This window comes from Lampetra planeri, chromosome 11, assembly GCF_965212315.1.
Source record: "Lampetra planeri chromosome 11, kcLamPlan1.2.h2, whole genome shotgun sequence".
Lineage (NCBI taxonomy): Eukaryota > Metazoa > Chordata > Hyperoartia > Petromyzontiformes > Petromyzontidae > Lampetra > Lampetra planeri.
Window position 1 is genome coordinate 638106 of NC_136117.1, and position 22985 is coordinate 661090.

Genomic DNA, 22985 nt, shown 5'->3' on the forward strand with positions numbered 1-22985 from the left:
TAATTGCTGGCGCCTTTCTGGCGGCTACTCCATGTCCTGACGCTTGCACCTGCTCGCCCTCAAATGCCCTCGCTGTTTGCAAACCCAGCGCGTTACGCCACTACACATGTATGAGCTAATTATTAAATATGAAATAATGCGTTCGAATTACTAGATTGAATTTTTTACGTCTAAAAACCCATACCTTGATTTATTGCTTTTATTTCCATTTCAAAAATCAGTTGCCGATCTCTGCAACACACCATAACAGTGACGAGGCACTTATTTGTGGATATATCTGTACCCCATGTTTCAGGCCAACGTTATTGGAAGGCAGATGGAGCAAGTCGCGGACTAAAGAAATCTGCTATCTCGGTGGAGGCCACTGCGTATGGGCTACTGACGTATCTGCGCAAGAAGGACTATGAGAGCGCTCGACGAGTTGTTGACTGGCTCGTCGAGCAGCGAAACTACGGAGGTGGCTTCCATTCCACACAGGTGTGCGATTCATAATAAATAAACTGGTACTTCCAGCGACAGACTTATCCATTTTACAGAAACTCGCCACATTTGTCACGAACGCTGCATTATACAATAAACATACATAGAGTAATACCCAGATTTATGCCCTCCTACTTTATTTATGTCATTTCGATAAAATGTAATCAACTGATTGATACCCAATCCCATTTCATGTACTGTGTATCTTTCCATAACTAACGTACTCGAGATTTACAAACTAAACCATTAATCTCTAATCAGTTGGCATTTTGGGTATTGGTACACAGCAGGGATATTTTCCGACGTACAATTAATAATTTATGGGTTAGACAACCGTATGATCTGGCCAAATTTATGTTGTAAGACTCTCCACCAACTGACATAGCCCACCATTGAAATGATCCACGTACAAACGTGTAACGTGTCAATTAGTATGGCTTCGCGAGCACCTGAAGATCCTTGACTTCGCACATCCAATTGCTACATACATTTGACTTTGAAAATTGCTTTTCAACAATTTACATGATAATTGGTGCATTAACCGCTTAAATTGTTTGGTCGTTGTTGGCTGGTGAAGGGTCTTCAAATACAAACCTGACCACATCATTACCTGGCCTAACCTAAGTCTAATTATTTTGTTGAAGATGTGAATGTTGCTGATGTTGGAGCTGATGATTGCAAATGTAATGTCCCACAAGTTCTCACTCTAATGATGAAATCATGATGAGAATGCTCCTGAGGGGAATGATGATTGTTACTCTAACCACGATTGTCGGCATTAGTTACTGCAAACAGCGCACATCAATATCGTCATCAGTAAGAGCAGCTGCTACCAGCTTTGAACCCTCAATTACAGATGTAGGGAACTACACAGGGCACCTTGAGACATTAGTGGAAGGCACCTTACAAATACATTTGAATGATTATTTATTGATAAAATACAACACGTTGTAAACACAGGTGGCCGGATGTCTAACATCCGGAGAGGAAGGCACTGTAGCAATAGACGGACAGGTGGTAGCTAATTAAGGGTGGGGAGAGAGATAAAAAATGAACTAATCAATGACCAGAGGTGGATGACATCTGGGCCGACTGTTCGAGATCAGCTAAGTGGAAACCATCAGGGCTATATGTTCGACTATCAACTTGGTAAAAACCTTCGGCTGAAAATAGCCGTAGTAATCACGAGTGGCGGTTGTTACACTCGGAACTTTAAACACGTTCAGTTAGAAATAAAGCTCTAATTCTGCAAAAGTTGATGTCTCCAAGGAGCTTGTTTACACATGCTGTGTTCGCATACAGTAACAGTGGTGGTAGTCCCCAACACTTATGTTTTGTATAATGCCACGCATATAAGGGTTAAAAGACTATGTTAGCAGAGATGCGCAAGCACAATAAAATAACGAATTTGTCATTTACGTTTTCTCAACATACTTGTCTGAAGTGCTGACGTATTATCTATTTTGATTCACAGTTGCTTTTTGGGCTAGGCTGCAGAATCAGCTGGCAAAATGTGCCGTTGAAACCCACCACCTGGTACATACAGTAAAAATGCGAGAATTTTTCACCTTACTGGTGAGCTGAAACAATAATTAGGCAGTTAAATGCTTGAAAACCACCTGACCTCTAATTTGATTGGCTATATCAGATAGTGGAGGATCATAACATACATTTGGGCCAGATAATTGCGGCCTCTGCAAAAAATGTATATGAACAATATCGGTCATAGTACTGAATTGAGCTACATTATCTTTTTTTTTATTAAAGGCAGTGATTTTATAATGAATAATTCTACATTATGTACTCGAAGTATTTATCTAACTGGCTTAGGGATTTTGCACAACTGTTAATTATTGGGGCGGTGACATGGCCTAGTGGTAGCGTGTTCACCGTTTGTGGCAGAGGTATGTGTGTGGTTGATTCCGGCAAGCAACCCTTAGTCATTAACCATTATAACGTGACGTCTGCTTTACAGTGGACATTAACATTCCCCCCCCTCCTCCAACATTAATTGAAATACGAGCCAATTTTAGTCCGGCTTTAGGATCCAATTGGGCAGTTGCTCAATTATATTACACTTAGCGACATTGCTCCCGACTGGAAGACTAATGCTCAATTGCAGGCCAGATGCTGGGTTACCTGTGCCACACAGGGGCAGCTGCCAATGGGGGTGACAAATCAAATATTTAGGAATGTGATACAAGTCTCTTATTGTGTGGCAAGCACTGAGATGCCTGGGCATAAAGGAGTGGGCTCTATCAAAAACAAATCATAGTCATTAATCTACCTGTTAATGACATCGTACTTTTGCACACAACTTAATTACTAAGTCATGTGCTGTGTCCTGTAGGACACCATTTTGGCCCTCCAAGCAATGGCTCAATACAAGATGGATTCTTCCAGTCAAGAACTGATTGATGTGCAACTGGAAATAACATCCCCAAAAAACAATTTTGAGAAGAAAATGAAAATTAGTGACGACACTCGGTTTGTGCAACAACCTCACAAGGTAGGTGCAAAAGTGCAGCATTTTCTTCTTTGAAAATTTGGAAGTAGGATAGTGCAGTGGTATCAATTCCTGCCACAGCAAGAAGTGCCTGGATTATATTCCGACTTGGGTGCCTGGAATGTGCAGGTTGTATGTTCTCCCCCTGTTCTGTATTGGTTCTTCCAGTTTCTCCGATTTCCTCCCACAGCTAAAACGAAGCACAAAACCTTACAATGTTCCAGGTATTGGCCAAACATCTCATTACTGAAAAATTACCTGAAAATGACTCAACTGGGATTACACACAGAAACATCACCTCTACTGTGAAACTACTGCAAAATGTGACACAATCATTGTGATATCTTTGCACTATAAGAATGGCGCTTACAACAAATGCAATTTAAATCTATTATATTCATAAAAATTGGCCAATTATTTTAAATTAGCCTTCCTGCACCCTTTACACACAAGAGGGGCTGATGACTATGATTGAATAACCTAGATATTCAACCGTTTGTGTACAGATTCCGCCTGGAGGAAACATAACTGTAAAGGCTTTGGGGAGAGGCACGTTTACCCTTTCGGTAAGACTTGCTCATAACTGCTAACCAATTTCCACTCATGTTATATTTGTCTTCGCATGCATGTACAATTTGACTGACTGCAGCAAGTCTGTGATAATTTAACATGTAAGCTATCGTGACCAATATGATTCATAATTGACCTTTGGGTTAGATCGCGGAAGTTAATGTTTTCCGTAAACCCTCCAAAGCCAATTAATAAAATGTCACTTAAACAAATAGGAAAGAAAGTGCACACTGATACCTATCTCAATGCACACACCCACAAAAAATAAATCTTCTCCTAAAAATCCTCATTCATCGGCTAAAAATTGTGTGAGATGCTGAAAGGTCTGAGGAGGGAGATTAAACATGTCAAAAACTGCTACAATTGAATGGATACAATACCTTGCTGATTACGGGTTTTTCCATTGCAAATTGTTGTCAAATATATTGAGTAGTTACCCCATTTAGGCCCCTGCGGCTCGATCATTTGCAGTTTTGGTCGTGATATTACTATATAGTATGCAAAAAAAAGTACTTTGCACAATAATGCTGCTGCGGAAGAATAAATGTAAAGTATTTTTTTACTGCATATTTACTGTACATATTTATGCACCAGTATTCAATGCGTTTAAGCCTCATCATAAAGTTAATAAAAGCAAACAGATGCACTTTAGCATGTGGATTTTCACAGCAAATATTAAGATTCATATTGGATTTTTGGGTGAGGAAGTTGGAATGTATTTTATTTTAACTTCCTGGATCTTGTGCCAAATATGACGTAATGTAATGTCAAGGAAGTGTGTAATTGCAAATTTGCTTTTGAGAATAGTTCAACTTACTGGTCTAAAACAATAATTGGGGCCTTAAGCGCTTGCACATTTGACAAATTAGTTCCTTGGCGATGCCGGGTAGTGGAGGGTTTCATAACAAATTTGGCGAGATCATTGCGTGGCCGAATAAAAAAATCTTGCATAATTATCATCAGCACAGGCTGGTCATCACTAACTGGAAAAACACACAAGCCGAATGTCCGGCATGAGAACTCTTCCGGAGCGGTGGACTCGCTCTCCCTGGAGGTTCCAGTGGGAATATGCAAATGTCCCGTCGACCCCGGCTACTCACGAAAAGCAGTAGGCCGGGTCGACGGGTTTTCCTCTCCTGAATGCAGTGGAGATGGCCCTGGCGGCTGCGCTGGGGATGTCAGGTGCGCGGCACCTGAGGACGGGATCACACAACTCCGCTGAGGGCCAACCTCAGCGGGCACAGACCCCGGCTCGCCAGACACATCTAACATTCGGCACCTGTGTGGAAATGGAACGAACTTGCACGAGGGATGTACAAACCAACTCCGCTGCCTTAAGCGGATCTGGACATACTGTGGTCAAACGACCCGACTCACATAAACCGGCCCTCTCCAAGGTTTGAAAAATTTGGGCGACGTACCCACCGGTACCTGTGGACAGTGCAACCAGGCTCTGTCCCCAGGCGCCCAATCATATGCAGAAACACGGGAACCCCTCAACCGCTCATTGGCCAATTGGTGCAAATTGTAATTTACCCTGGAAGCTTCCCACGCTTTGGAAAGCTTTTGAAGGGTGAAGCGCACGGAGTCAGAAATTTTAGATTTAGCCCTGTTGGGCACGGCTTGTAACTGAACATCAATTGGGGGGTTGTGTTCGCTTCCACACATTAAAAATAAAACGGTGAGTAGTCGGTGGATGTGTGAGGGGCCATCCAATCTGCAGATAGGACTCCGGGAATATGTAAATCCTAGTCGAGTCAAAAAAGCAAACAAAAAGAAGCAACTCTGATAATGATAATAATATGCACTGTCCTTGAGTGTGGACCAATCAACTTCAAGGACAGTGCATATTATTATCATTATCAGAGTTGCTTCTTTTTGTTTGCTTTTTTGACTACTTGTGTTGTGGTTATTGCAAACATGATGCCTTGAATAAAGGTGTCAGTTTTGTACCAGTTTAAAAGGGTAAAAACCTACTACTATATTTTGCCACTGGTAAAAGAGATCTCATAGTGTAAATGCTTACCCCGAGCTCTCAATACTCTGATATTGCACTGTGTTTGAGTTGTACGCCTTCTGGTGTCATCTGGTCCAACACCAATGGGGACTAGGCTCTAAAGAAAGCCGTCTCGGGTGTGGACCAATCAACTTCAAGGACAGTGCATATTATTATCATTATCAGAGTTGCTTCTTTTCGTTTGCTTTTTTGACTACTTGTGTTGTGGTTATTGCAAAAATGATGCCTTAATTTTTATTGTCGCAAACCTATACCCATAAAACAAGTATTCCATTAAATATCATGATACACGTGCAAATAATTAACAGACCCCCCCCCCAAATTGGTTTCTTCTATAAACACAATACGGCCACAAAAATGTCACCCCTACAACACTGGCACCAGTCGTCTATTCCAACCCATCTCAGCTCTGGGCCACTACCGCCATTGTGCACTGCAATGTGCTCTCACAGCACTATATTTTACTTTTTTTTTATCTGGTTGGGGGCCCTAATCTAGCCTAAGACCTGAATGTAAAAATCCTGGATAAGACAGCTAAGGTTTCAGATCTCTATCTTCAAAACTGTGTGACTGCATCCAAGCAAGCAAATATATAGACAGGAAGTACCCGGCTTTGCCCGGGGGAAAAATATATTTCCAAACGTATCTTCTCTTAAAAAAACATAAAATACATACACAAATACTAAGCTATTATGAAAGCCAGCGTTCCATTTGTCCATTTGTCCATCAACAATATTATAAGAACCTTTTAGAAGTCCTGAATCAAAAGTTATAGAAAGTGGGGAGTAAATAGTTGATGTAAAAGGATTCAAAAAGTTGTCGACCCTCCTCCCTCGAAAAATATTTTGACCCCCCGCAGCCAATTTTTTTGTAGGTATATATACCTACACACCCTACATACAATAGTCAGTAGTATCTAGTGACTCTACAGTAGTATCTAGTGACTATACAGTGAGGGAAAAAAAGTATTTGATCCCCTGCTGATTTTGTACGTTTGCCCACTGACAATGAAATGATCAGTCTATAATTTTAATGGTAGGTTTATTTTAAGTGAGAGACAGAATAACAACAAAAAAATCCAGAAAAACGCATGTCAAAAATATTATAAATTGATTAGCATTTTAATTAGGGAAATAAGTATTTGACCCCTCTGCAAAACATGACTTAGTACTTGGTGGCAAAACCCTTGTTGGCAATCACAGAGGTCAGACGTTTCTTGTAGTTGGCCACCAGGTTTGCACACATCTCAGGAGGGATTTTGTCCCACTCCTCTTTGCAGATCTTCTCCAAGTCATTCAGGTTTCGAGGCTGACGTTTGGCAACTCGAACCTTCAGCTCCCTCCAAAGATTTTCTATGGGATTAAGGTCTGGAGACTGGCTAGGCCACTCCAGGACCTTAATGTGCTTCTTCTTGAGCCACTCCTTTGTAGCCTTGGCCGTGTGTTTTGGGTCATTGTCATGCTGGAATACCCATCCACGATCCATTTTCAATGCCCTGGCTGAGGGAAGGAGGTTCTCATCCAAGATTTGACGGTACATGGCCCCGTCCATCGTCCCTTTGATGCAGTGAAGTTGTCCTGTCCCCTTAACAGAAAAACACCCCCAAAGCATGTTTCCACCTCCATGTTTGACGGTGGGGATGGTGTTCTTGGGGTCATAGGCAGCATTCCTCCTCCAAACACGGCGAGTTGAGTTGATGCCAAAGAGCTCTATTTTGGTCTCATCTGACCACAACACTTTCACCCAGTTGTCCTCTGAATCATTCAGATGTTCATTGGCAAACTTCAGACGGGCATGTATATGTGCTTTCTTGAGCAGGGGGACCTTGCGGGCGCTGCAGGATTTCAGTCCTTCACGGCGTAGTGTGTTACCAACTGGTTTCTTGGTGACTATGGTTCCAGCTGCCTTGAGATCATTGACAATATCCTCCCGTGTAGTTCTGGGCTGATTCCTCACCGTTATCATGATCATTGCAACTCCACGAGGTGAGATCTTGCATGGAGCCCCAGGCCGAGGGAGATTGACAGTTCTTTTGTGTTTCTTCCATTTGCGAATAATCGCACCAACTGTTGTCACCTTCTCACCAAGCTGCTTGGCGATGGTCTTGTAGCCCATTCCAGCCTTGTGTAGGTCTAAAATATTGTCCCTGACATCCTTGGAGAGCTCTTTGGTCTTGGCCATGGTGGAGAGTTTGGAATCTGATTGATTTCTTCTGTGAACAGGTGTCTTTTATACAGGTAACGAGCTGAGATTAGGAGCACACTCTTAAAGGGAGTGCTTCTAATCTCAGCTCGTTACCTGTATAAAAGACACCTGGGAGCCAGAAATCTTTCTGATTGAGAGGGGGTCAAATACTTATTTCCCTCATTAAAATGAAAATCAATTTATAACATTTTTGACGTGTATTTATGGATTTTGTTGTTGTTATTCTGTCTCTCACTGTTCAAATAAACCTACCATTAAAATTATAGACTGATCATTTTTTGTCAGTGGGCAAATGTACAAAATCAGCAGGGGATCAAATACTTTTTTCCCTCACTGTAGTGGTATCTACTTATTCTATAGTGTATGGCTCTACAGTGGTATCTACGGACTCTATAATAGTATCCACTCACTATAGTATTTACTGGCTGTAATAGTAATTACTGGCTATAGTAGTATCTGCTTACTCTGTAGTTGTATCTACTGACTTTACAGTAATATCTACTGACTATAGCATCTACTGACTATAGTAGTATCTACTGACTGTATAGTAGTATTCACTGACTATAGTAACTACTTACTCTAATAGTATCTGACTGTAGTAGTATGTACTGACTATAGTAGTAACTACTATTGTAGTATGTTCTGACTATAGTAGTAACTACTATTGTAGTATCTACTGACTGCAGTGGTAGCTCCTGACTCTGCAGTAGTATCTACCAACTCTACAGTAGTAGTATCTTTCGACTCTACGGTAGTATCTACCAACTCTACTGTATTATCTACCGACTCTATAGTAATATTTACTGACTCTATAGTAATATTTACTGACTCTATAGTAACATCTACCGACTCTACGGTAGAATCTACCAACTCTACTGTAGTATCTACCGACTCTATAGTAATATTTACTGACTCTATAGTAACATCTACCGACTCTACGGTAGAATCTACCAACTGACTATAGTAGTATTTCCCGACTGACTCTATAGTATATACCGACTGACTCTATAGTAGTATCACTGACTATATAGTAGTAACTGCACACATTGGGGTGGAGGGGGGAGAAGAGGACATCACACTGTTCAGGATTTACCTCGGGGTGTGGTGCAGCAGTAGCTATGCTTTTTTTTTCTTTTTGGACTTTTTTACGCGAATGAGAACCTCCCTCCCGTCGCCGTTCAGCAAGCTCATCACGCATGCGCAGATGCGTGCTTTGGCGCAACGATCAGCGTACATTGTTACGTGTGATTTAATTAGTTTACAATTGACATAGGAGAAAAACAAATAGCTCGTTTTCGTCCAAGAGCTTAGTGTGTTGTATCTGTGTACTTTGTCGAAACGTAAACCCCACAGTTTGTCAGTTAAAAGTGTTACAAAGATAGGTGTGGACAGATAGAGAGACAGACAAAAAATGACGTTTAAAGGCAAGATATATAGATTTAACCCCCCCTGGGTCCTTACTTGTAGGTGCAGAGTGATGGCATCACCTTCCCCTATTTAAGACTGAAAATAGGAATAAAGAGTCACTTATATAGTCATCACCTGATTATGTTGGTTGTAATCACCAGTGAAACCAGTGAAACATACTTAATTACATATGTTACTAGCGGGAAGTACCCGGCGTTGCTCTGGCAAAAAAATATATTTCAAAACTTCTCTTAAAAGTCTCACATATACATACACAGATACTAAGGTATTGTGAAAGCCTGGTGGGCCGTTTGTCCATTTCTCCACCAACAAAATTATAAGAGGATTGCACAAGTCCACGAAGATAAATAAAGTGGGCGGTAAATAGTTGATCGAAAAGGTTTCCGAAAATTGTCGACCCCACCCCTCCTCCAAAAATATCTTTACCCACACGTAGGTATATATACCTACACACCCTACAAACAACAGAGTAAGTAGTATCTATTGACTCTGTAGTTGTATATACTGACTGTACAGTAGTACCTACTGAGCCAGTAGTAGCTACTGACTGTTCAGTAGTATTTACTGACTGTAGCAGTAACGACTGACCGTAGTAGTATTTACTGGCCCTACAGTAGTATCTAACGACTCTATAGTAGTAACGACTAACAGTATAGTAGTATCTGCTGACTCTATAGTAGTATCCACTGACTATAGTAGTAACTACTAACTATATAGCAGAATCTACTCACTCTATACTAGTATCTACTGACTCTAGTAGCTACTGACTGTAGTAGTATCTACTGACTGTATAGTATCTACCAACTCGATAGCAGTATCTACTATCACTACAGCAGTGCATACCGTTTGTGGTGGTCCCTGCTATCACTACAGCAGTGCATACCGACTCTGGTGATACCTGCTTTAACTACAGCAGTGCATACCGACTTTGCTGGTACCTGCTTTCACTGCAGCAGTGCATACCGACTGTGGTGGCTACTGCTTTCACTACAGCATTGCATACTGTGGTGGTAACTGCTTTCACTACAGCAGTGCATACTGACTGTGGTGGTATCCTGCTATCACTACAGCAGCGCATACTGACTTTGGTTGAACCTGCTTTCACTACAGCAGTGCATACTGACTGGGGTGTGACCTGCCATCACTACGGCAGCGCATACCGACTGTGGTGGTACCTGCTATCACCATAGCAGTGCATACCGACTGTGGTGGTACCTGCAATCACTACAGCAGTGCATACCGACTGTGGTGGTATCTGCTATCACCACAGCATTGCATACTGACTGTGGTGGTACCTGCTTTCACTACAGCAGTGCATACCGAACCGACTGTGGTGGTACCTGCTTTCACCACAGCATTGCATCCCGACTGTGGTGGTACCTGCTATCACTACAGCAGTGCATACCGACTGTGGTGGCTACTGCTTTCACTACATCAGTGCATACCGACTGTGGTGGTACCTGCTATCACTACAGCAGTGCATACCGACTGTGGTGGCTACTGCTTTCACCACAGCATTGCATCCCGACTGTGGTGGTACCTGCTATCACTACAGCAGTGCATACCGACTGTGGTGGCTACTGCTTTCACTACAGCAATGCATAACGACTTTGTGGCATCTGTTTGCATTACAGCAGTGCATACTGTGGTGGTACCTGCTATGATTACAGCAGTGCATTCTGAGTGTGGTTGGACCTGATATGATTACAGCAGTGCATAGTGTGTTGGAACCTGGTTTCATTACAGCAGGGCATACCGACTGTGGTGGTACCTGTATGATTACAGCAGTACATACTGACTGTGGTGGTACCTGCTAACTACATTAGTACATGCTGACTCTATAGCAGTATATATCGACTCTATAGCACAAAGTGCTGACCTGACAGAGTGCTGTGGTGATGCCTAGTCCCGTGTAGAGTCCCTAGCCTCGCCTAGATTGCCCAGCCAGCCGAGGCTGGGGGCTGGTCTGCTACCCCCGCCCCCCACCATCCCCCCGCCCACACTAAAATAATAATATCTAAGCGCTATACTATTAGTATCTACCAACCCTATAGTAGTAAGTGCACACATTGGGGTGGGTGGGGGAAAGAAGAGGACGTGACACTTTAATGAATTTACCTCAGCGTTGCGTGTATTTTTTTGCATTTTGAACGCGAAGGAGAAATCCCCCCCCACCCTCCACCGACGATGCGCATGCGTTGCCAGGGGCAACTCCCGTGCAGCTTAAGCGGCGCTGGGAAATATTTAAAGAATACAAAATATCACTAAATTGTTAATTTAACTACTTTAAAATTGACGGATGGGAAAACGGAATAGCCTATTTCAAGCACGGGGCTTACGGCGTTGTACCTGGCCAATTTTTTTTTACATAAACCCCACGGTCCGCGAGCCAAATCCTTCACAATTTGCGTCCACACAGAGACAGACAGATGGAGGGACAGATACACAGACGAAAAATTACGTTTATAGGTAAGACTAGTGGTAAGTACCCGGCGTTGCCCGGGCGAAAAAGGCACACACACACACACATCGACTGAGACACAGACATCGACCCACACACACAAACACATCGACTTGACCGAGTGTCTAAAGGAGGTGGAATTTCCATATATGTTCGTAGTACTATTGCATGTTCACTAGCTCATTCCTTGTTGAAAAAATATATTGTTTTGAAGGTCTGGCTCTCAGAATCACTTTCCCTAAAAATCGACAGATATTGGTAGTGTGCTGCTATAGACCACCTAGTGGTAAGGATGTTGAAGCTGGTAACGCTGAGGGAGCTTCTTGGGGGCCTCCCTAAAGGTGAAATAATGTTAATGGGTGATCTGAATTGGAATTGGTTAAACTCGCCGGCCGTGGCCACAAATTTTGCAGATGAATGTAACCTGTTTCAATTAATACATGTCCCCACAAGAACCAACCTAAAAAACCCGGGACAGTCATCTCTGCTTGATGTCCTATTGACTAATGCCCCTCACAATTTCCCACTTACTGGTGTTCTGGGTAATAACCTTAGTGATCACTCCTTCATATTTGGGGTGAGATCGTCAGCAGATCCAAAGCCCCCCCTAAATTGGTTGATAAGCAGTCCATGAGACACTTCAGCATACAGGCATTTACTAATGATGTGCTTCACTCGGATATTGAGAAGGTCTGTGATATCCCCAACCTGACTACTGCTTGGGAGACCTTCAGGTATACGTTTCTCCAAATTCTTAACAAACATGCTCCGTTGGTTAGATTTAAAATGAAAGGCAACCGCCCACCATGGTTTGATCCTTTGATTACTAAGCCCATGAAAACTAGGGACAAGGCTTGGGCATGTGCTCAGAAAAGTAATTTGGTCAAAGACTGGCTAGAATACAGGACTTTAAGGAATAGATGTGTTCAAAAAATATGGCATGCAAAAAATGCTTACTTTTCCTCCACTCTCCTGGAATCACATGGCAACGCCAGGATCTTCTGGAAAACAGTCAAATGTATCGAAAGGGAATCTAACACAGATAATCTTCCTGTTGCGCTTAACCGAAATGGGGACTATTTTTCAGAGCCCCAAAAAGTAGTCGACAATTTTAACCTTCATTTTTCTGAAGCTGGTGACCTTTTTAATAATATATTGGGAGTCACCCCTGCTCATGCAATTTCCTACACGCCTGTCCAAACATTAAACGAATTTAGTTTCCAGCCTATCCATGAAAGTAATGTTCTGAAATAACGTTCGTACCTCAAAGGGTCCTCCTCTACCGGAGCGGATAGCATTCCCGTCTTTGCTCTGCTAACTGTTGGTCACCTAATTTACAAACCTATAGCCCATATTTTCAACCTGTCCATCAAAGAAGCATCAGTACCTCTAGAATGGGAACATTCCTATGTTCGTCCACTTCACAAAGGGGGCCCTAAAGATTATCCAAAAAACTACCGACCTATCTCAATTTTGTCCCCTTTAATGAAAATTTTAGAAAAATTATTGAACTACCAAATTCCCAGTTTCCTGTCCGACAACAATCTCTTACATCGAAACCAATCTGGGTTCCGAAAAAAATACAGCACCGCATCTGCTGCATTAGACTCTCTGAATCACATTTACAGTAGCCTTGATAATAAGCAGTACTGCGCCAGTCTTTTTCTTGACATGTCCAAAGCCTTTGATACAGTCGACCACAACACCCTGCTTAGTAAACTAAGTTGCCTCCGCTTCTCCAAACATGCTTTGGGATGGTTAAAAAATTACCTCTCTTCTCGCACCCAAACTGTATTCATAGATGGCTGGAGGTCAAACAGTGTTAAGATAACAAAAGGGGTTCCACAGGGTTCCATCCTCGGTCCCCTCTTGTTCTCTCTTCATGTCAATGACTTGGGCACTGACTTGGATCATTCCAGGGTAAATCTTTTTGCAGATGACACGATACTGATTACTGCTGGCTGCTCTCCGGATGACGTGATTGCTAAGCTCCAGGGTGATTTCAAGAAACTACAACATCAGCTAGTTGCTCTTAAACTAGTCCTGAATACCTCCAAAACCACGGTGCTATGCTTCTCCCCAGGACTAAAACAGGAAGTTATTTTTCCCCAATTACATTCCTTAAATAATGATCAAATAGAGCAAGTCAAGATCTATAAATATCTTGGGGTCATCCTTGATTAAAAAATGAATTTTCAAGATCACATTGATTATATTGGTAAAAAGACAAAAATAAAAATAGGTTTTCTGTATCGACACAAGCACTGCTTCTCCCCTATGTTCCGTTTAGAATTGATAAAAGCTACCATACTGCCTCTACTTGATTACTGTGGCATCGTATATAAATCAGCCCCCAGTATTGTACTGAAGAAGCTTGACTCAATTTATCACTCGGCCTTAAGATTAGCATTGAACTGCCCATATAGGACCCACCACTGTGATCTCTACATTGGGTCAATCTTAACATCTCTTAATGATCGACGGCTTGTGCATCAGATCTTATTTATTCACGATGTACTTATTTATTCACGATGTAAAAATCAGCAGACTACCTGCTGGATCTCCTCACTGTTTCGAAGAACAAATTTGACCTAAGGTCCTCGCTCATTTACCAGCTTCACATTCCTTATTGCCGTACAAATACTGGAGGAAGGGCCTTTGCTATTGATGCCCCCAGGGTCTGGAATGCTATCGCCAATAAACTACAACTTGGATCACTACCTGCGAGATCTTTACTCAAAACTGCTCTAGACGAGTGGTACACCCCTAGCTGCCACTGTTATTCAGTGGCCTGAAATCAAATGTATCGCTCCGGATGACCACTGCAAAGTATGATCTTGAGTTTTGATTATAGTGTGCTGATGTTTAAAGGTGCATTGACATTTTTTGATACTCCTACTGAGACTCCTGCTGTTATGGAGTGATTCATGCTGCCAGCTATGGCTGCAAAGTTTCGTTGTACATGTTATTATATCGTTTGTTAAATTTGAATCACAGCTCCTATGATCACTGTTACATTGTTTGTATAGCTCTATTTTGGTGATTTTGATTTGCCATATTTGTTTATTGTAGTACAGAGTTAGCCTGATAACTTTAATCTAAATTGTCTTATGGTTCTTATTGTTTGACTTGCATCCCACTGGGATTTTTGCACACAGCATTGATATACAGTGCTTTTTCTGGAATACTTTGCTGTTTTTTCCTGGATTTCTCTGTTGTGTGTAGTCACTTTAAGATGTTTCTTGTTCATGTTTTTGTTTGTTACGGTTGCACCCGATTCCAGAGTCGAATGGCTCACAGGGCTATACCAAGTAAATGAAACTGAAAAACAGAAGCTGCTTGGGCATGCAGTGGCTGGGCATGCGAGCTACATGACCCAGCCAATGCATCCTTGTCTGCCGGAGAAGCTCTCCAATGGGAATGTGTCCAGATCTTTCAAAGATTTGTGAGCTCCTCACACAATCCAGCCTGGTGAAACCTAGGATGGATCGTAGGCATGCCATCCTAAATGGTTTGAATCGGCACAGATGTTTATTTAGACAGGTCCAAGTTTCACAAGCATAGAGAAGGGAGGGCATAACTATGGCTGAGAAGACCCGAAGCTTCGAGCGGAGTGACAGACCAGGTAGCTTCCACACAGCATTGCGCAGCTGATGAAAAGATAATGCCACACGGTTGATTCGGAGTGAGACCTCTGCTGTGAAACGGGAGCTGGTCATAAGCACACTGCCCAGGTATGGGAAACTCCACTCTCTCCACAACCACTTCATAATATCGACACACCTGTACACACAGAGCCCACATGGCTATACCTAATACATTAACTGAACTGACTTACACACACACACATGGACCCACGCACACACATCGACTTACACACACACATATGGACTTACACAAACACACACATGGACTCACACACACCCATACAGCGACTCACACACACATATGTAGACTCTCACACACACATCGACCTAAGCACACATATGTACTTAGACACACAAATCGACTAAGAGACACACATATGGACTTACACACACACATGGACCCACGCACACACATCGACTTACACACACACACATGGACTTACACAAACACACAAATGGACTCACATACACCCATACATAGACTCACACACACATTGGCCTACACACACATACACATATGGACTCACACACACATACATGGACTTTAGATACACACAAAAATTGACTCACACACACATATTGACTTAAACACACATCGACTGACACATACACATATGGACTCACACACACATACACATCGATGTACACACACATCGACTGACACACATAGACACACACATACAGTGATTTACACACTCCCATGGAGCCATGCATCCATTAGCTTTGGTTAATTTTCCTAAACTTAATTTAAGAAGCTGTAAAGCATAATAGCATATTTCACGTAGGATCTCTTGAGCAAGGGCATGCAGGTTGTCCGTGTAGGGTGTTGGTAGTCCCATAGACGTGAGGTATTTTCCAGAAATGAAGTGCAGTTTGTTGTGAAGGAGGATGAGGGTCTGTTTGAAGATGACATCAGAAAAGTTGACGTCGAGGTTGTATTTTGTCATTGAGCTCTGTGGAGGATGTCCTCACTCATGCCCTCTTAGTATTTTTGCAGAGTCCCTTGGGGTTAGATGGGCTGAAAACTTGAAGATTTATGCAGAAGAACAATGTCAGTTGGAAAGGGGACTCACCAACATAAGCTTCTGACATAGCTTTATTAAGATGGTGATCATGCGCAAGAATTGCACCAAGATTGCAAGCTTCCCTGTATGTTTGACAGACAACTCATTTCACTGTTTAGAGGTCTTGGAAAGATCTGTGCCCTTTGGCAACATGGAGAAGCATTGGGAGAAAGTAGCACTGCTGATTGTTGGGATGAACTGTGTAGACTCGTCTTAAGGCATCAGATTCACCGTCAGCAGCACGTCGCTTCCATTTTTTTAGGAGTCCAAGTATAGTAGGAGGGAACTCAATGACAGAGCAGGTTGGCAGCAAATGGGTCACTTGGGTACAAAACAAAGAACGCCATAAGGGTGGTATCTTGTGGAGCCAGGGCCTGCTGTTGGGCATTTCCTTTGGTGACGTCGATGCGTTGACCATTTTTGAGGTGAAGTGCCAAATGGACGACTGTGGGGGAACGGTTATGGATGGGGAAGCTAAAAATTCAGCAAATGGCCTCATTGTTGCTGATGTATGTTCCTTGGAAAAAAACGTTTGAGCTCATGCACACTTTGCCCCTCTGTTTTGTAACCGCCTCTACGGGGAGGGTTTCCACGTAACTTTGAGATCCTTCAACAAGCTCCGTGATAAGAAGGCTCAGCTAATCGAGTCTCTCACCTTTCTCAAGAGATGCCGCGACTCTAAGGTAATACCAAACGCATTTACACTAACATCTGCTGCTGTAACTTCTTCTAATGCGAAACGAATTCTGTCTAGAACTAGCTTAGCTCTTATCTCAGAGAAAATCAGACTTACGCGCACCGAACTAGATCAGTTAGACAAGACACTCTACAAATCACACTTATCTTTGAGTGCAACAATGTCCACATCGGATTGGGAACATGTGGAAAAAATGACTGCCTCTTCAGCTGCCGCTATGTCGACTAAATGTAAGGACAACTTGATTTCCAAATTCAACCGCCTCTCAAACAAGAAACCGGACCCACACATTAAAAAGCTAGATGTTAACAAAGTCGTAATTAATCGCAGTAACAGTTCTATTTCTGAAGGTTTGAAATCCGTTTTAGCTAAAGGACTAAACTTTGCAGTCACACCTAGACACATACCAGTTAATGATATAATTGCTCGAGTAAATGTAGCTCTCAAGGGCTTGAGTCACATCGCTGCAGACGTAGCAAGATCCGAAATCTCTGCAACCCTCAAAAACGCTAAGATGCCAGCTAGCAACATCAGCAAAGATGAGCGTTTTGAATTAGCTCAATTAAAAAAAAGAGGGATGACATTGTCATCCTCTCAGCCGACAAAGGCAATGCCACTGTCATCATGGACAAAATAGAATACAACAACAAAATTCAAGAACTACTCAACGATGGCAGCTATACAAAAATAAAAAGAGACCCCACCAACAGCCTCGTCACTAAAACCAACAAAATCATTTCTGATTCAACCGCATTATTTGATCAGACCAAACAGTTCTCGTTGAAACCTTCTGCAGCCAGGCCACCAAGATTATACGGCTTGCCAAAGATACATAAAGAAGATACACCTCTTCGTCCCATTGTTTCTACTATCAACTCCCCCACCTATAAATTGGCTCGTTTTTTGTCTGAAATTCTACGGCCTTTCACTGGAAAAACCACCTCTGCAGTACTAAACTCTACTGACCTGGTATCGACAATCAAGGGGATTGCCCTGTCCCCAGACGACCTGCTTGTCAGTTTTGATGTGGTTTCCTTATTCACCAAGGTTCCTGTACCTGACACCATCGCAATCATTGAAGACTTGGTTCATCAAGGACTGAATGCTGGGGTACCCCCCCTGGTGAGACACTGCTTAACCAATACATACTTCACTTGGAATGAAACTTTCTACAAGCAAATTGAGGGCACCCCAATGGGCTCCCCCCTATCTCCGGTTGTAGCCAACATCTTCATGGAGAAATTTGAGACGGACGCCATCCAGACTGCCACTCTACGTCCGACCTTATGGAAAAGGTACGTAGACGACACTTTTGTCATCTGGCCACATGGCCGGCCTGCTCTAGACCAATTTCTCGACCACATCAATTCCATACACCCAGCCATCAGATTCACCATGGAAGTCGAAAATGATGGCAAGCTACCCTTTTTGGATGTCCTAATCAAAAGGAGACCTGATGGTTCAATGAGCCACTCTGTCTACAGGAAAACCACCCATACGGATGCTTATCTAAAACCGGATTCCCACCACCATCCATCCCAGAAGAATTCTCTCATCAAGACTCTATATCATAGAGCCCAATGCATCTCCGACCATGAACACATTTCCAGTGAACTCAAACACGTACGCCAAGCTCTTAAGGCTAATGGTTACTCCGACTACACAATCCGCAAAGCCATCACTCCAACCATCAAGAAGGATCCTGTTGAGGAGCCTTTCAAGACCATCACCTTACCCTACATTGCTGGGGTCACAAAAAAGATCTCCAAAATCCTGATTAAACACAAGATCCAGGTCCGATTCAACACAGTACATAAAATCCGTGATCTGGTACCGTCTGTAAAATATGTGGTTCCAGACATACAGTACCCTGGTGTCTACAAACTAAGTTGCCTCTGTGGTAGCAGTTACATTGGGGAAACCAAACGACATGTCTCGGACCGCATCCGTGAACATAAAGCTGACCTGAAACACGGTAGGACAAACACCTCAGCCGTGGCAGATCACTGTTACAACTTAGTGGGCTCACATGACATTGACTTCTCCAAGACAGAGGTTCTCTGCAAGCCATCTGGCTATCATGAGAGATTCGTTCATGAGGCGATCCACATATACAAACACAGAGACAATTTTAACCGAGAAGATGGATTCTGGCTTAGCAATCATTGGAAGGACGTAATAAACCATTTCGATACACATTAGGGTGGGTAGAATAATACATAGTGTTATGTTGAAATGTATAAGGTATAGGGTGGTTTATAGTAATACAGTATATAATTTAATGTTGGGTTTATCTATGGCAGTATATAGTACGGTATATGCTCGTGTGATGTAAGAGAATAAAGTTTAGATGGAAGCATATTATATAATTTTTACGACGTAGAATTGTAATGTATTACTTGCTGTTAGTAACTCAGCTTATTGTAGAGTATAGTAAGTATACTGATGGTGCTATGCAGTTTATACTTTAGTTTTTTTTTATGTAGTTTATACTTTAGTTTTCTACGTGGTTGTTTAGTAACTGCAGCTACATATCAATAACATTCCTTTCCTTTGTTAATGCTACTCCCTGCACCCCCCCTTGGTGCTGCTTGATCCTGCATAATGCATGGGCATAATATGCCTTTGAAACCCCCCCCCCCCCCGCCCACCTCCTACGCATTTTCCATGAATATGCTAAATTCCTCTTCATATGCACATTCTTTTTTGTTAAGGGGCTCTTCCACCTGCAACCCAGTTTATATATAAGCTCCTAGCTTGGTAGTGTCTCGTTCTTCACCTGAAGACGGCTGCTTGCGTTGTAGCCGAAACGTCGTGAGAATTATTTCATTTTATTATGTTTTATTTTTATTATTTTATTACTTCCCTTCTACGTGACTTTACCGAAAGAACCAAGAAGAAGAAAGCCAGCCATGTCAGAGCCTTTGTTGATGTATTGGCAAACATATATGATGGCTTTTTTTAGAATAGCCGAATTTAACATTATAGTGGGCCTGGAAGATCTTACACAGAAGACGGCAGTAGGGAACGATCCACTGGTTGTGAACCTTAATTAGCGAGATAGTGGCAGGTCTGAGCGTTGTTTTAAATCCACCATGCTCAGTATTTTTGTGACAATATAGAGGATAGCCATCATGGGCTGACTGAGTGTCTTTCAAGTAGTTCCGTGGATACCTCTTGGTACACCTGTGGTCTTGCATACATGGCACATTTGGATAGAAATGGCCACATAGACCATGGAGCATTTGGTTGCAGACCACATAGAAAAAGGGCAGGGTCTTGATGGGGGTGAGGTAGCTCAGCACTGATAAATCTGTCAATGTGATTTGCATGAATTGTTTCCCTCATCCATAGCGAAATGTGAGCATGAGGAAGATGACGTTTTTGCCACCCAATGGTGTGCAAGTTACTGCTTGTCTATCCAAAGATGCCGCCTTGGTTGATCGTAATAAGCATCATGAGTTAAATTTCGATTTAAAGCTTTCATGACTGCAGGGATTCATCTTCTTGGTTCTTTCGGTAAAGTCACCTAGAAGGAAAATAATAAAAATAAAACATAAAATAATTCTCACGACGTTTCGGCCACAACGCAAGCAGCTGTCTTCAGGTGGAGAATAGGTCTGTCAAGGAGACAGAGTCTGAATGGCACGCCCCAGGCTTGGAGCGACTATTTATGCTGGGATGGAGGGGCGAAGAGCGTCTTGACAAAATAATTTGCATATCAAGAGGAATTTAGCATATTTATGGGAAATGCAGATATGCGATTAGTACTACTTGTGAAATGCGTAGGAGGTTTGGCGAGGGGTTTAAAGTCATTATGCCCATGCATTATGCAGGATTAGCAGTATCAATGGGAGGGAGTAAGGTTAGAATTAATAAAGGGAAGGAATGTTAATAATATGGCACCGCAGCAACTAATATGCTTATAGACTATACATTGTAATATTACACTATGTATTATTCTACCCAACCAACTGTATACCACACTGCTATATATTCACTATAAAATTACGATACTATATATTACCTTATACATTGTATTAAACATTACACTTTAATACTATTTATTATTATACAATATGCTCTACACTATATCATTGACCGTCGCGTGAAATGTACTAAGAGGAAGCAACGAAATATGTCAATGGGAGAGTGGTGATAGGAAGCTTGCAGCGGAGCAAAGAATCCATTCCCTGCGGAGAATACAAGATATATAGTCAATGGTAGTGAGTGGACTGCGGTCTGAAAGTCACCGTAAACGTGAACACAATCAGTTAAGATCCGAAATGGTTTTATTATGTTTTATTTTTATTATTTTATTATTTTCCTTCTACGTGACTTTACCGAAAGAACCAAGAAGAAGCATCATGAGGTCATAAACTTAGAGTTTTAAGACCCTCGCTAAGATGTCATGTCTGTCTGGTGGCTTTTGGCTTGGATAAAGGTAAACCTGGATCTCCTTTTATTTGGGATTGCAAGTGAATGTGATGAAGAGATGGGGTTTGGCATATTGGCTGATGTACGTCATAGCATCCTGAGTCTTATCATGTATGCATCTTGGTGGATCTGTGAAGGATGAAGGCAAAATAACTAATCATCCCACATTGTGACCGTTTGCATCTCCTTCGGCATTGATGGCGTCCCAGAGATGAGCATACTGTTCACACACAGGTAGTTTTGATTCAGTTGAATGTAAAGAAGGCGCTCACTCTCAATATTGGAAAACTCATGGACAACATACTGGTGAAAGAGGTTGGCGCACCATAATATGTGGTTTCCTCCTCTGTCCATGATCACGAAGGAATATAAGTTTTTTAGAGGAGACAGTTTTGTGAGGATGTTTTTGTCCTGCAGCTTTGTAACTGGAGGAACCTTGATGTGGTATCCATCTTGGCCTTGTGACAGGAAAATGAGTTATTGTAGGGCATCGTATGCTCTGTTAGTGTCAGGAAATAGTGCGATGTTTTCTTGGTATGGAAGAACAATGTATCTCTGACAATGTTCCTCACCCACCGTAAGAAAGCAAGGTCAACAATATTTGGGACATTGAACCTCGCTGCGTGCTCCCTGCTTTGGTGGAAAGTAAAGCTGCGGTATGGCAACATTTAAATGAGTGATGTTCCCATGAATGTAACAAAACGATAGACGAAATGCAATGGGCTGTAGCTAAGAAAGTCCAACGTATTTAGCAGTATAACATATTAATCAGAATCGCAGTACTATAGCGTGATGTGAGCAATCTAAACAATAGAAATGCATTGAAATAAGCTGAAATAAGTGTACATTAAAGAGCAGCAGTATGCACAGGTAAGTTGAGAAGCAGGCTATAGACTGCCAGTACGCCGACTCAATGACATAAGCATTGTTACAGTCGACATAAAAAGCTGGAAATACGGTCAGCTGCTTAAAAAGCAGGATACAGTCGACATGAATGGCTGGCAGTACATTGAGTGAGGTAAAGAAGCAGGCAACAGATTATAGACTATAGACTGGCATACACTCATAATGGCCAAAAGCAATATTAGCAGTGTAGATAATAGAGTGCCAGTGCACTGACGTTGATTAATCAGCAGGCCACAGCAAGACTGTCAGTACACCGTCGCAGCGTCATAAAAACACAGCTAAAAAAGGAAATATTTAGCAACCTAATCATGAAAAATGTGTTTTCTGCACACAAACATTATTATTGTAATATCTGGTTTGTTTCATAATAGTAAACAATGAACCTGAGTTCTTAGTGAAATATTCAATAAAATTGTACTTCACATTGCCGTGGTGAGGCCTAGTCCCGTGCAGAGCCCGCGGCCTCGCCTAGATTGCCCAGCTGGAGGTGACGCATTACCAGGCTGGGGGCTGGGCCACTACCCCCGCCCCCTCCACCATCCCTCCTCCCGCGCTACAATAAAAATA

The 22985-nt window shown here is 42.3% G+C and overlaps 1 protein-coding gene across 13 annotated transcripts in view; it reads left to right on the forward strand.

Annotated features, from left to right (window-relative positions):
• The window catches only part of LOC144721414 (complement C3-like), a 366684-nt gene that overhangs the window by 282864 nt on the left and 60835 nt on the right, over positions 1 to 22985 (forward strand). For 12 of the 13 annotated variants that reach the window (XM_078599020.1, XM_078599027.1, XM_078599021.1 and 9 more), the window contains 3 exons: positions 296 to 477; positions 2831 to 2989; positions 3493 to 3552. In XM_078599020.1, the coding sequence (XP_078455146.1) occupies positions 296 to 477; positions 2831 to 2989; positions 3493 to 3552 (401 nt within the window). Of the gene's footprint in view, positions 1 to 295; positions 478 to 2830; positions 2990 to 3492; positions 3553 to 14950; positions 15002 to 22985 lie in introns of those variants that run through there. The other variant, XM_078599029.1, reaches the window with a different exon arrangement.